The sequence below is a fragment of the Gnatocerus cornutus genome, chromosome 7 (genome assembly GCF_029298725.1).
Source record: "Gnatocerus cornutus isolate USDA-ARS CGAHR chromosome 7, icGnaCorn1.1, whole genome shotgun sequence".
Classification (NCBI taxonomy): Eukaryota; Metazoa; Arthropoda; class Insecta; order Coleoptera; family Tenebrionidae; genus Gnatocerus; species Gnatocerus cornutus.
In genome coordinates, this window is record NC_142239.1 from 2,245,945 (window position 1) to 2,260,793 (window position 14,849).

At 39.2% G+C, this 14,849-nt stretch overlaps 1 protein-coding gene across 1 annotated transcript; it reads left to right on the forward strand.

The window, feature by feature from the left end:
• The first annotated feature begins 2,094 nt into the window (after positions 1 to 2,094).
• LOC148170658 (uncharacterized) lies at positions 2,095 to 7,869 on the forward strand. Its single transcript, XM_088042211.1, has 6 exons — positions 2,095 to 2,286; positions 2,343 to 2,529; positions 2,586 to 4,406; positions 4,451 to 7,700; positions 7,755 to 7,785; positions 7,849 to 7,869. The coding sequence occupies exons 1-6, from the start codon at positions 2,095 to 2,097 to the stop codon at positions 7,867 to 7,869; spliced, it is 5,502 nt and encodes a 1,833-aa protein (XP_087898337.1).
• Positions 7,870 to 14,849: the final 6,980 nt, after the last annotated feature.

Sequence of the window (14,849 nt, forward strand, 5' to 3'; positions counted from 1 at the left end):
GAAAAGAACTTTACACTCTTTCTTGAAAATTCTGCGACATTCATCATCATTCATCAGAATGTAAAGTCAAAAAACAAGCCTTAAATACAGTTACAATAATTAGTATAACGATAATATGGAACTTTATAGGAGTTCCAGACAGCATTTAATATTGAGAAAATATGTAATTTGAAATATGTAATAAACATCGTTTCCGTTAGATTTTTTATTGTTATATAAATATATTAAATAAAATATAGAAATGTAGGGGGTTGGTTAGAACCCCCCGATGTCCAGGATTAAACACAAAATAACATATCTAACAAAAACAACGGTTTATTCAACCACACCCTTTGGACAGATGACACGCCGTTCGGTTCTGCCAACTTGTAGTCAGCAGGCAACCAACATTACAGGTCTAATTGACTACAGAAAAAATATTACACTTAAATACACCGTGGTCCACGAGTGATAATGAGCCTGACCAAATTTAAACTGCAACCCAACATACATTTTCATAGCATTCGTTGCCAAATTTATATTTACAACAGCTGTCAGAGCTTCGACAAATTCATTCACTCAACACGGTATCTAATCGCATATGGAATGGCATCTCCTCCGACGAAACCTTAAGCAGATAAAAGCAATGCTAAAACTTAGCAGTCTTCATAAATTAAAAGCATAATTGCGTAAGTAGATTGTTCAGAAAAATTTGTCAACTTTGACGTTCATTTCAAATATCTACGACAGCTATGAAAATGTATGTTGGGTTGCAGTTTGAGTTTAGTCAGGCTCATTATCACTCGTATATTTTATATTTGTTTAAACATCATAAAAAAATATATTTTTTTAAATATGTGTACAATATCTACGTTTATATATCAATAAAACGATATATATATATAAATTTATACAATTTATTATATTATTTAAACAAAACATCAAAAAACAAAAGAAACTTAACAATAATACATATAAAACTAATGATATACTAAAAATGCCAATAAAAAGTTAATGATGAATGAAATAGGATGACCTAATAATAATGAGATCTTATTCTTACTTCACTTTGGGAGACGTTGTTTGGCAGACGCCAAAAACAAACTTATATTAACTTTGATTTTCTCATCTGTGGCATTGCAATGTCGTAATCGTATAGAAGCTGAAGATATACTGTTATAAAAACCTGCATCTACAACATACAAAGTAGATCTTACTGATGACTAGCCGATATATCTCTCACAATTCATTGAAAGGGTGTTTCTTCTTTCCTTGGCCTGAATATTGTGTCGCAAGGGATTTTGAAAACATTTTGTCCATTTTGAGGAACAGAGTTTTCCGTATGGATTGGCCCCCTAATAAAGACAGCATTCTTGTCTGCAATAGTTGTAGAATTAGGAACTTTGAGAAAAAGATAGGTAAATTAATTTACCAACTGTTCAAATTTGAATAAGTCTTTCAGTTCATCGTTCAGTTTGTCGAGATCTTCTTTAGTTTTTGCAGGCATATCCTCAAATGAGGTTGCACCGTTCACACTGGGAAGACCAGATTCAGCTTTCGCAGACAGAAGAAGTGTTTCTAACCGTTCAAGTTTCCGGTTTATTTCTTTCAATTCAAATCTTATACCGTGCATTTTTACGTCGGCGTCGGCTGAAACAGAATTAAAAAAGGTGAATAGCCATCCCATCTGTCCAGTTTGAAAATTTTCATAGAATTCAAGTCTACAATTTCGGCATTAAATGTTTTGCGTTTGTTTAATAGAGCTCGCAATTGACGACCCTGTGTTCCTCTTAAATACTGGGTTTCTGGATTCCTCACCGTATACAAAATACACCATAGTTTTTTTTCTTTTGGTGGACCGACTCCAGATGTTCGCCGGTTTAAAAGCTTCATCTGAGCTGTTATCTTCATCCACGATAGTTCTTTTGGAGCAATTGTCGAAATAATGGGATTTTCTTTTTCGTCTTAAAATATCGTTGGCCTCATCATCAGAATCATTAGTTTCGTCATTGGAAGTGTCCAGCGCCTTTTGGCACAACTTTTTTGCCTTTGTTATATCTTTAATAGATTTTTTTTTCAATCTTGCAGAATACCATGTGTTAAGGACTATGAGTCATGGGGTTGTCCCATCCCCCTCTTTCGGGGATGACTGGTCCACCACCCACCCTGAACCAAGAGTTCTGGTGTAACGAGTCAGTACCAAAAGATAAGTTGGTAAATTCGCTTCTCTTAAAAATCACCATCATTACATCATTGGAAGGCCTTACAAACCTTCCAGTTAAATCGTTAAACATATTGCGACACTCTGTATATATTCTGTAAATACATTATTTACTGGTCCTTCGGCTGCTTTATTTCCTGAGCTCGAACATTTTGGTCCTTCGAGCCGGATAGGAAACCTGTGCAATATCGTGAGTGTCGTAAACATCATCACCGACTTGAAGAAGTCGGGAAAGCATCTTGTGCGTTCTTCTTATCATCGGAGTGGCAACATCATCCACCTTGATCATGTCCAGGACATATCGGACCAAAGAAGGGTCATCATAAAAGGTAGAGTTGCATGCTTCCTCTATTCTGACTACTATAAAGTATACATTTCTGACGAGGTCAAAATTCAAATAACAAAATGTCATTGTCACAACAAGACGCGAATAAATTTCAATGGATAATCAACACTTTGCACTCCCATTACGAATTTGTAGTTGACGGGTCGAATGAAGATAAGTTTGGTGAGGCAAAACGTCGCCTACAAAATGTCGAGCAGTTGCTGAAAGACTTCACCGAGTTTGTAGGTCGCTTAGGCGGTGATTCAATCAAACTTCCAGACGAATCGGGAGATAATAACGAGGCGATCTACCGCTTCCAGACCATACAAAGTCATTTCTTCACGACGTTGGGGCTCTTTGAAAACGTAATGCTAAATCACGGCCGATCTAGTCGAAAATCTAACGATTGTGCAACTGGCACAATGCAACATCTAAAATTGCCAACCATTGATCTTCCGCGATTTAATGGAAATTTCGGAGAATGGGCGTCGTTTATCGATACATTCGAAAGCTTAATCGGGTCCAACGATACGATAAGCGATATTCAAAAATTAAACTATCTAAAGTCGTGTTTAGACGATGAGGCGAAAACTTCACTGGACGCGTTGGAGACGACCGGAGAGAATTACGCGGTCGCCATCAAGTTATTAAAAACGCGTTTCGAAAACCGTCGCTTAACGATTAATAAACACATAAAGACCATATTCGACATCCCCGCAGTTTCCAAAAACGATCACACATCACTCCGTTCACTTCTGAATGCGTTAAGCATCAATTTAAGCGGTCTCAAAACCCTAAATCGGCCTGTTGGCCAATGGGGTGATTTACTTGTATATATAATATCATCAAAATTAGATTATTTTTCTAACGCTTCGTGGGAGGAATCCTTGCTGCCGGACGAAATTCCGACTTACGATAAATTAATCGCGTTTTTGGAGAAACGCTGCCAAACTCTGCAATCGATGCAGTTGAACAAAATCTCATCCGCAGTCGAGACGAAAAAACCATCTTTTCACGCAAAATTTATGAAACCGGCACAACCTAAACATAAAATTTTCCACATGTCTCCAAAAAAGACTTCGTGTTTTTTCTGCAACGGCGAGCACAACATCTTCAAGTGCGAAAAGTTCATTTCTTTAAGTCCCAAGGAGCGTATAAATAAAATTAAATCGCAAAACCGTTGTATCAACTGCTTCTGCAAAAATCATAGTGTCAAGGATTGTTGGTCGTCGCATTGCAAAAAGTGCGACAAAAAACACCACACCATGTTGCATATCGAGGACACATCATCAAATATCATAACTTCTTCGGAATCAGAACCAGGTCCGTCGATGTGCAACATGGCGCTGAGTTCAAACGTTCTGTTATCAACTGCGACAATAGTGACAAAATCCGCGAACGGTACGACGAAAGAGATTCGCGCACTATTAGACATCGGTAGTCAATCGCATCTTATAACGGAGTCTTTGTCTCGGGAATTAGGACTCCAAACGCACAAATTGAACATGTGCATCAAAGGAATAAATGGAATTTCTAGAATTCACAAATATGTAAATCTCTCGTTCCAAAGTCGCACTTCCCGGTACGCGACAACTGTAAAGTGCTTGGTAATTCCCGAGATAACCGGATTAGTCCCGACAAAGAACTTCAATCTACAGTGTTTGAATATTCCCAAGCATATCCAATTAGCCGACGGGGCGCCTCATCTAGCTACCCCGGTAGACGTTTTATTGGGGGCTGAACTGTTTCTAAACCTACTCATTTCGGGTAAAATCCAACTGGGGAAAAACCAGCCGGTACTTCAAAACACAGTCTTGGGATGGATATTAGGGGGTACCATAAACCAAAACAATGAGGGCTTCACATCCTGTCTAAACATTCGTATGCATTGTCTAGATTTTGGGAATTAGAAAATGTGGCTTCAGGTTCAAACGAAGCAATCATTGCGAGTCATCCGTGTGAAGATCATTTTTACAAAACTACCCATCGAGCACCAAATGGGCAATTTGTAGTCCGGTTACCCTTTACTGAAAATCCTCCAAATTTGGGCAATTCCCGCGAAATCGCCGAAAAACGGTTTTTAACGGTCGAAAAAAGACGCCTACGAAACCCAAACATAAACGAGTCCTATATCAATTTCATGAGAGAGTACGAGAGTTTAGGTCATATGGAAGCAGTAACAAACGATTCACAAGAAAATTCATTTTACCTTCCGCATAGTTGCGTATTCAATCAAAATAGCGCGACGACCAAACTTCGTGTGGTCTTTGACGGTTCGAGCAAATCATCAAATTCGCTAAGCCTAAATGACAACTTGATGGCGGGACCGGTACTGCAACCAGATTTATTCACCATATTGATCCAATTTCGGGCACCACAATTCGTGCTTTGTGCTGACATTTCTAAAATGTATCGGTGCATTTTGATTGACCCGGCCGATAGAAACTTTCAAAAAATCTTATGGCGGGAATCACCCGAATCACCCATCAAAACTTATCGGTTAAAAACTGTCACATACGGACTCACCCCATCCTCATATCACGCCATTAAATGCATTCAGCAATTGGGCCACGAAGAGCAAAATGCCTATCCATTGGCGCACCAGATTATAAAAAATTGTTTTTACGTTGATGATGCCTTATTCGGAGCCGATCCAATTCCGGAATTAATCGAGATGAAGGAGCAGTTGAAAACGGTACTTCAAAAAGGACAATTCAAACTAAGCAAGTTTTCATCAAACAGTCCCGAAACGCTGAAACACGAACGTGTGGCATCCGCGGATCAAGCGCTAATCATAGACAAACAAGCAGATAAGAAAACCCTAGGCATTTTATGGGATGACCGCAAGGACGCATTTTCATACACAAAATTCGACTTTTCTTTATCAAAAATTACGAAACGCTCTGTTTTAAGCGCCATTGCGCAACTCTTCGATCCCATCGGTCTGATCAATCCAGTCATTACTCGGGCAAAAATCATAATGCAGCAGATTTGGTCCGCGAAAATTGACTGGGACGACGAAATTCCCGATTCGATAAAAAATGGTTGGAGTTCGTTCATCGAAGAACTACCCGAGTTGACACAACTTAAATTTTCGCGAGGAATCTTTTGTCAAAATGCTGTTAAAACCGAATTACATGGCTTTTGTGATAGCTCAGAGAAAGCTTTTGGAGCGGTCATTTATGTGAAAACCATCGATGCGCATTTGAAAGTTCACATTCACCTACTATGCGCCAAGTCAAGAGTCGCTCCACTCAAAACCGTTTCGCTGCCGCGTCTCGAATTATGCGGTGCGGTACTGCTTGCTAATCTCATGTCGAAAACGTCGCAGATACTGAACATATCACCAGAAAATTGCCATTTTTGGACCGATTCTAAAATCGTTATTTCTTGGATTGCGGCCGACCCGCAAAGGTGGAAAACGTTTGTAGCAAATAGAGCCGCAGAAATACAGCGGTTAACTAAAGGAAGTCAGTGGCGACACGTTAAGGGAACGGAAAATCCCGCGGACATTATTACACGCGGAATATCGCCTCGCGATTTAAGCTCCAACGCGCTATGGTTTCAGGGGCCGGAATGGCTCGAACAGTTAAATGTCCAGTACGATCCACCAAACGATACTGAAATATCAGAGGCTGATATCGAAGCGAAACGCAAGGTTCCTTATGTCGCGGTAGTGCAAAACCACCAAACCGATTTTTTCCTCTTACGGAGTCGTTCGACATTTCAAAAGCTAAGAACAACAGTGGCCTGCTGGCTAAGAGTTTTAAAAAACTTAAAGCTTCGAGCGACGAATCAGCCCGAAATTCGCGGTAGTTTAACAAAGGCGGAGTTGGCAGAAGCCACCATTCGAATCATACGATTACTCCAGCAGGAATCGTTTTCCGAAGAACTTCGTCTTTTAAAAGACAAAGCACCAATAAAAAATTCGCGTATTTGTGCTCTGAACCCATTTCTTGACGATCAAAATCTAATCAGGGTGGGGGGTCGTATATCGAAAGCAGCGGTAACATACGATCGCAAACACCCCATCTTATTGCCGAAACACTTCGTCACGGAGCTAATAATCAAAGATGCTCACACAAACCAATTGCATGCAGGACAAATGGGCACTTTGGCATACATACGCGAAAGATACTGGCCCATTTCCGGCCGCGATCAAGTCCGCAAAGTAATTCACAGATGTGTCCCTTGTTTTAGGGCTAAGCCCACGTCTTACTCACAACTTATGGGCGATTTACCAGAACTAAGAGTAAAAGCAGCGCGGCCGTTTTTGAATGTGGGAATTGACTTTGGCGGTCCATTTTTCATCAAAGAAGCTCGCGGTCGGGGAAAAAGACTCGTCAAGTCGTACCTTGCATTATTTGTTTGCTTAACGACCAAAGCTGTGCACATCGAACTCGTCGGAGATTTGACCACCGAATCATTTCTAAACGCCATGAAACGTGTTATTTCACGACGCGGTAACATCGAAAGCATTATCAGCGATAACGCTACAAATTTTGTAGGCGCCGCGCGCGAGCTTCACAAACTTGTCAGCAATCCGTCGGTTCAATCAAAATTAATGGAAAAGGGTATAAGCTGGAAATTTATTCCTCCACGGTCTCCTCATTTTGCTGGGCTCGCAGAAGCCGGCATCAAATCGGTTAAATCCCATTTGAAAAAAGTTATAGGTCAAAATCATTTGACCTACGAGGAAATGTGTACTTTGTTGACCAGGATAGAGGCAGTTCTGAACTCGCGCCCTTTGACTGCTTTGACCAATGACGTCAACGACCTGGAGGCGCTGACTCCCGGACATTTCCTAATCGGCCAGGCCATGACAGCCCCAGTGGAACAGGATCATCTCGCCGTTCCTAGCAACCGCCTCTCCCGTTGGCAATTGGTGGAGGCATGTCGGCAACACTTTTGGAAGCGGTGGTCCAGGGAGTACCTGTCCACACTTCAAGGCAGAGCCAAATGGAACAAAACGTCGACAAAGGTACCGGCAATAGGGACCCTCGTCCTCCTGAAGGAAGATAACATAGCCGCCCTCCAGTGGCGGCTTGGAAGAATCATCGCTCTTCATCCCGGTGCCGACAACCTGGTGCGTGTTGCGACCATAAAGTGCGCGAGTGGCGTTTTTAAACGCGGAATAGTTAATCTTTGCCCTCTTCCGCTAAGTGACACTGAATAGTGCATTGTAAATATCGGCATTTAACATTTTTGCGCGTGTACATAAATTTATAGTTTAATTTTCGTTCTTCTTAATTGTTTAGATGTAAGTTTATTTGTATGTATGTATATATTTTTCTTAATTGTGTCCATCTTTCAGTTTGTGTAGTTTATCTATCAAGGTTCTTAAAACCTACTCAGCGGTTTCAAGGCGGGGGGTTATGTTAAGGACTATGAGTCATGGGGTTGTCCCATCCCCCTCTTTCGGGGATGACTGGTCCACCACCCACCCTGAACCAAGAGTTCTGGTGTAACGAGTCAGTACCAAAAGATAAGTTGGTAAATTCGCTTCTCTTAAAAATCACCATCATTACATCATTGGAAGGCCTTACAAACCTTCCAGTTAAATCGTTAAACATATTGCGACACTCTGTATATATTCTGTAAATACATTATTTACTGGTCCTTCGGCTGCTTTATTTCCTGAGCTCGAACACCATGTAAAATTATGTTCCAATGGTTTGCATTCATAAATTAATTGTCTTTTTCTTGCCTGACAGTCCGTCATCTGGATATTTATATTTTGTTCAATCATTGTTGCCCCATTAGGAAGGGACAAAATCCACAGGATTATCGTCCCAGATAATTAAATCCCACATAGTGAAAATAGAAATAAGCAGCAGCATCATTTAATCCCATTGTTTTAAATAAAATAACGTATAATTTGTTCAATTTAGACTACGAGAGAAACCGGCTAGATTATAAATAAAAATGGTCTCTGATTCATGACGTTTCGGTATGGTAAATTTGACAAATTGATATGCAAAGTTGATATTTTAAAAACAATTTTTGGTATAAGGGTACAATTTTTACAATACAAAAAAGTCATTATACCAAAGGCCATCTCATAATTATTGGGTTGATTTCCTTCTTTTGTAGTGTTTGCTTAAGGCTGTTACAACCAGTCACAATTTTGAACCTAATGCCATGTAAGTATATACGAAATCTTTTGAGTGCTTATGCTTGCTTTTTGCAACACTAGTGCGTTTGCTAAAATACATAACCGGATGAAATTTCCTATCATCTTGCATTTGCAACAGAACAGATCCAAAACCATGTGCACTGATGTCATAATGTAATTCTGTTGGTGCTTTAGGATTGTAAATTGCAAGAACCGGACTTGAAGTCAAAGCATTCTTCAATGACTCAAAACAATTTATTATTTCATCATTCAATTTGAAATTTTCTTTACTTTTCAATAAATCGTATAATGGTTGCGCTTTGATCGCAAATTTGTCAGCGATTTTACGAAAATAGGAAACTAGTCCTAAAAAGCTATGCAATTCTTTGAAATTATGAGGCATCGGATAATTTTTAATAACTGACAGATTTTCTTAATTTGCTCGATTTCCCAAATAATCAATATTGGTTGCCAGAAATTCGCACTGATCGAATCTAATCTCTAAACAATTTTTGACAATTACTTCCAAAACCACTCTTAATATTTCCAAATTTTCTTCAATTGTGTTCGATGTAATCAAAATATCATCCATGTAAATGTGAATTTTCATTTGTTCTAACAAAGGCCAAAATACCTTATTAATAAACCTCATAAATAAAGAAGTTCCCTGAGACAATACAAATGGCCTTTTTACATACTCGTATTGTCTCCTAGGTGTGACAAATGACGTATATTTGCACGTATCTTCATGCAACTTGATAAGGTAGGTGGAAGGCATCTTTCAAATCCAGTCTAGTAAAATAAACCTTACCTTGCAAACCATCTAGCTGATCCTCGATATGTGGAATAGGAAAAACGTCTCGTGCGCTGATTTTGTTTAATTCCCGATAACCTACTGCCATCCTATATTGACCTGAGTTCTGTTTGACCAAGACAATAGAGCTACTGTATTGGGAATTACTGGAACGAATTATTTGTCGCTGTAATAAGTCATTAATAATATGTTGAACAGACTCTTTTTTTGTCTTCTAGGTTTCGCTGAAAATAATTTATCAGATGTCAGTTGTAATCTCAACTCTAATTTCGTTTCAGGTTCAATGGGTTTTTCCGCATTTACATATTAATTTTTGACAATATCAACCAATTTTCTCTGAAATGGAAATCAATTTCAGGATTCACATTCAACTGAAAATATCCGTTTGAATCATGATTGATCTCAATATTAAAAATTTCGTAATTTGGGAATTTTATAGAGTCGTCAGCAGCCTTAACTAACACTTTACATTCCTTTCCAAACATTATTTCAATTTTGGCGCATGCAATAAAATCACGCCCTAACAAACAAGAATGTGACATGGTGTTCTCTGAAACTACATTAAAAGTAATTGGCACATCGCAGTTTTGTTCAAATCTAACATTTTGTTCTATTGTTCCTAAGATGTAAATTTCGCTACCATTTACACCTCGAAATTTGTCGCTGCTAGCATGCAAGTCGCAACTTATACGTATTCGGAACGATTTTGTTGTTGATGAGCGAAATCGGACTTCCTGTGTCTAAAATAGCGTTAACCTTGGCAAACTCTAGTTCAACCAACAATAATTAATTTGGAGCAAAATGTTCTTTGACACTGAACTCCACCAGTTGTGTTTCAGCAATCTTCTTTGTACAGTCTTTCTTCATGTGTCCTTTTTCTCCACAGTTGTAGCAAGAACCCCTTTCCCTTTTCGGCCAACTACACTTCGATGCAATGTGCCCTTTTTCGTTGCAGTTATAACACGTGGTTTCATTTATAAACACTTCCTGTTCACTTTTCACTTTAGATTTCATGTTACTTTTAAAGTCATTGTCTCTCACTTTACGCGTAAGGTGCTTGCTCTCGGTGTTCACAGAGCTCTGGCGCATTTTCTTTACTTTATCGTAAACTTCAAGTTTTCGTTTTAACTGATTTTACGATTCCGCTTCATAAAGCGACAGTTTCTTCTCATACTCGTTACAAATTCCATCAACAATGTATTGGACAATTGCTTCCTCTAGAAGCCAATTCCTTCATGACTTCCTGCTTGCTTTCACATCTCTTTATGTAATTCAGCGCTGTTTATTTGCTTGTCAAATGCAAGAGTTCTACATATTATCGTTGCGGCTATGGTTTTGCTTAACATTGCAACAGAAGTAAACGAAGATTCGCATTAAATTTGACGGCAATCGAGCACAAAGCTTCATTTTTGTGCTTGGAAGCAATTGAGTCCGTTTCTTTATTTTCAATGTTGTTTCTCTTTGCAGCTACTAATTCTAAAAGAAATTCCTTTTGCTCTTCAAGAAAGTTTCTAGATCCCTGCCGTTTTGGCTTTGGTGTTTCCATTATCTTAAAAGCAGTTTTACGTACCTTTTACAAATATTACTTACTGTTTTCAAAAACGTAAACGTTTGTGTAACTTCTATGCAAAATTAACACCGAAGTTAACTATTCGAGAGATAATAAACCAGACGGCAAAATATTTTGGTGAAACAAAATTTAATTTAACTGACGTTGGTGAAACCCACCCTAAGAAATATAATTTATGTACATGTATTACTATCGCGGAAACAAAATTTTTGCACGATCGGGCGATTTGGTGTATTTACTGAGCATTTAATATTATTGGGAAGTTATGGTTACCAACAACTTGATCGGTAAGTAATTACTTACCGACCGTGGGTGGTAATTACTTACTTACCGACCGACCGGTGTAAATTACAAACATTTTTAGAAATTGAAATTTATTTATTAACAATTACACTAATATTTGAACAATTATTAAATGTTACAGGAGCATTTGCGCTAACAATCTTCTCACTTTCAATAATATCTGTGCTGGATACCTGAGGTTGATTCGAAGTACTCGCTACAATGGCGAGAGCAGAAGTATTAGCTTCATTTCGGAACAAAATTTTGTTTGCAAATTCAATCTTGTTTTGGACGGAATCCTCCACGTAATAAACACAAAATAAACGCAATTACGTTACAAAATCAATTATTATTAATTATTAGATCGTGCAAAAAACGTAATAAGCATCACGGGCGTTAGGTGTTACTGATTTCGGGTAGTATTGGTTGTCTCGGGCGCAAGCGCCCTCGACCTCCAAGCTTATTACCCTCAATCAGTAAAACGCACCTACCGCCCTTAATACTTAAATAACTATTGTATGTCAGTCACAATGACAATAAAGCTTGATTTACATTGCCATCTCAAAAAGTGATGTTCGAAATTTTGATTCCGCGATAGTAAATAGTCTGCACCCCGTACCTGTCAGGCGGACGAAGTCTAACCGTTTTGCCAGAGGATGTCGAAATTTGTTGCATGTTTACATCCTTAGAAGTGTAAGCTCAGGGTGTGGAGTATATTTAGACGCTTAGTTTAGTTTTACTTGTTTATTTTACTTCTTAGCCTACTTACATTATTGGGGGGTATTCTCGTGTCGCTCTGGCCCTTAGCCTTTTGGGCACCCCCGACACCAACCAACAACCACCTTCGACACCAACCATCAACTGACTCCCGTCTTACAAAACTTCATTGGTCAAGAAGCCGATGAACCCCCTCAAATCACGACGTTGCATTTCCTATTGCTCAATTGCATCGTCTGATCGTACGACAGTTCATCTATTTCATTGACCTCACATTATGTCTATTAGGTGGTTTTAGTGTACGGGGTGCCCATATCTTACATCCCCTCCGTTACAAAGTCGGCTTCCAGACGACACACCTCTTTCAATTTGGTATCATTTACCAAAAAATAAAAAATGAAGCTTAATTTTTAACAAAACCCTAGTCTGACTACAATTGTCCAATTTCCACAACTCTAACCTAACCTTTAATGTATATTGCTCTCACGACATTTTCACAGAAATCTGATACACTACACAGAATCTTCTTCTCGAGCCCGTCGACTGCCTTTCCATGGATTACGTTCGCCTCTCTTTTTTTTTAATGTCCAGTTCTGCCCTTCCCGTTCCTCCGTCGGACGACTCATTGCTGTTTACGTTTGGAATTCTGACCATGCCTATGTTCGTCCACATTACGCCCTGTCTCGTGTGACACTTCTTCCTGGCCTTGCCTTGTTTTGCTGGCGTTGGCGTTTTCCTGATGCCACATCAGCTGCTTTGTGAGTTGGTTAGCCTTTCATTTGTAAAACTGACCCTGGAAGTCCGTTGATGGCTTTCACCTGGGACCTTAACTTGCGGACGTGACCGTAGGACCTTCTTGAGCTCCCTTTGTCATTATCCCAGATCTTGCTATTTTGGCAACTTTTTGGGTCCTCGCTTTTCTTTTGGTCGGATCTCGGTAGTCGTTCCGTGCCAAAGGTCTGAAAAGGGCTCGTTTTGTCGGCGCCATGGTTGGTTTGTGCAGATGTAGTGCTCTGGTTGATTGTGGTTCCAGTGTGTCTACAAGATGACAAAGTTTGCAGTATTGTCATGAGACAATGCATGCGTAAGCGAAGTGTTTACACTGATTTGAAACTTAAGTAGGCTTCGCTCACGCACAGAACTTATTTTGATTTTAAAAACACCTCCCCCCTCTTCTTTTCTTTTTTTTTAATTTTTCCGCTATTTTTTAAAAAATACTTAACTTATGGTTCGTGTTTCGTCGTAACAATGTTTCCATCGCTGTCCCTGTTTAGGTTCATCCTGCTTCCAGCTGCCGCGCTCATGATTAGTTCTGTTTCCATCTGGAGTTCGTCCACTTTACCGTTTCTAGAATTCTTTCTTATGTTGCTTTCTTCACAAATCTTGAGGGTGTTACCGTTGCGTCTCCTTGGACAGCATTGCCACTACTCCTTAATCATAATCAACAAATCTTGCGGGTGTGACCCTTGCGTTTCCTTGGTCAGCATTGTCACTACTCCTTGATGATAGTCAAAATATTTCTGAAACACAAACTTAAAAAAAAATGAGTGCAGTTATCATTAACAGGGCCCCATGCGTCCATGTGGTCCCATCACATTCCGCTCTTGCTGGCGGATGTCATCCTGTCACCATAATTTAATAGTTTTCTCTTCAACATCTCAGGACTAAACAATTGCGATGCCGGTAATATACCTCTAACCTCGAACAAATGCATCTACAGACTCCCGAACTTGTCACAACGTGGGCTTTGATTTTGCGGTGATCTCAAAAGTTTGCAGTTGGACTTTATATTTTCTTCTTCTTTTTGTAACCATTTATTTAGGGATGCTGTTCGCTCGTCCTTCATCTGACTGTGGCTTCTCCCAGCGAAATCCGCCTTAGACACTCTAGGGACACTGGTTTCGTAAATTATCGTAGCTGACGGAAATTGTTTACAAATGCGCTCGTGTTCATTTGAATTATTTATATTAATAAAAACAAAAATTGCTTATACCTGCAAAACAATATTAATAATTTTGAAATTGATAACTAGGGGGTCCAATTGTGGATGATGTTTTCTTAATGAACTATCTTTGGCCTAACCTATAACTATTAAACTACTTATGCCTAATCTATGGTTTCTTAGTTGGCAGTTTTTGAAGTCGAAAATGTTTCTTTTTGGCCCGTATGATCGGCGATGTCCATTCTGAGTCCGGTAATTCGATGTTGTTGTGTTTTTCCATTTCCTCTACCTGCTGCTCTTTTCTACAATGTTCCGCAAAAGAAATTTTGTCTAGTCTGCATTTTAACGGTCGTTGTCCTTCGACGCTAATTGCAAATTCAACGGCGCTCGTACGAACAAGCTGAGCTGTCGTTTGTTTAAAAAATGTCACGGGTTCCCTAACTTCAACTATGACTTCTAGACTTTCCTCTGCTGGATTTTCGTTACACAACACGATAGTGAGCCCGTTTAGACATTCATCATTTTTAACAAATTCATATTTGTCATCCTTCAGTGCTGACTTTTCCATTTTATTCGACCTTCAACGTACTTGTTGCCGGAAACTAAATGATAGTTAAATGTGAGGGTGTGGGGTAAAGGAACTTTTGGAGTTTGTTACCTAAATTTATCTAAACGTCTTGCAATATACTACTCCTTTCAAATTTAATTTTAAATGTTACTTGGAATTTTTAACAGTTTTGTTTACTCTTAATCAATGTTACGCGGTTGTAACAGGGCGCCTCCACCATGTAAGCTCAGGGTGTGGAGTATGTTTAGACGCTTAGTTTAGTTTTACTTGTTTATTTTACTTCTTAGCCTACTTACATTATTGGGGGGTATTCTCG

Coding starts and splice junctions, on each gene's coding strand:
- LOC148170658 (XM_088042211.1), top strand. CDS start 2,095: ATGGGGTTGTCCCATCCCCCTCTTTCGGGGATGACTGGTCCACCACCC. Junction 7,701..7,754: donor CCGCTAAGTGACACTGAATA/GTGCATTGTAAA, acceptor ATAAATTTATAG/TTTAATTTTCGTTCTTCTTA. Junction 7,786..7,848: donor TTCTTCTTAATTGTTTAGAT/GTAAGTTTATTT, acceptor CAGTTTGTGTAG/TTTATCTATCAAGGTTCTTA.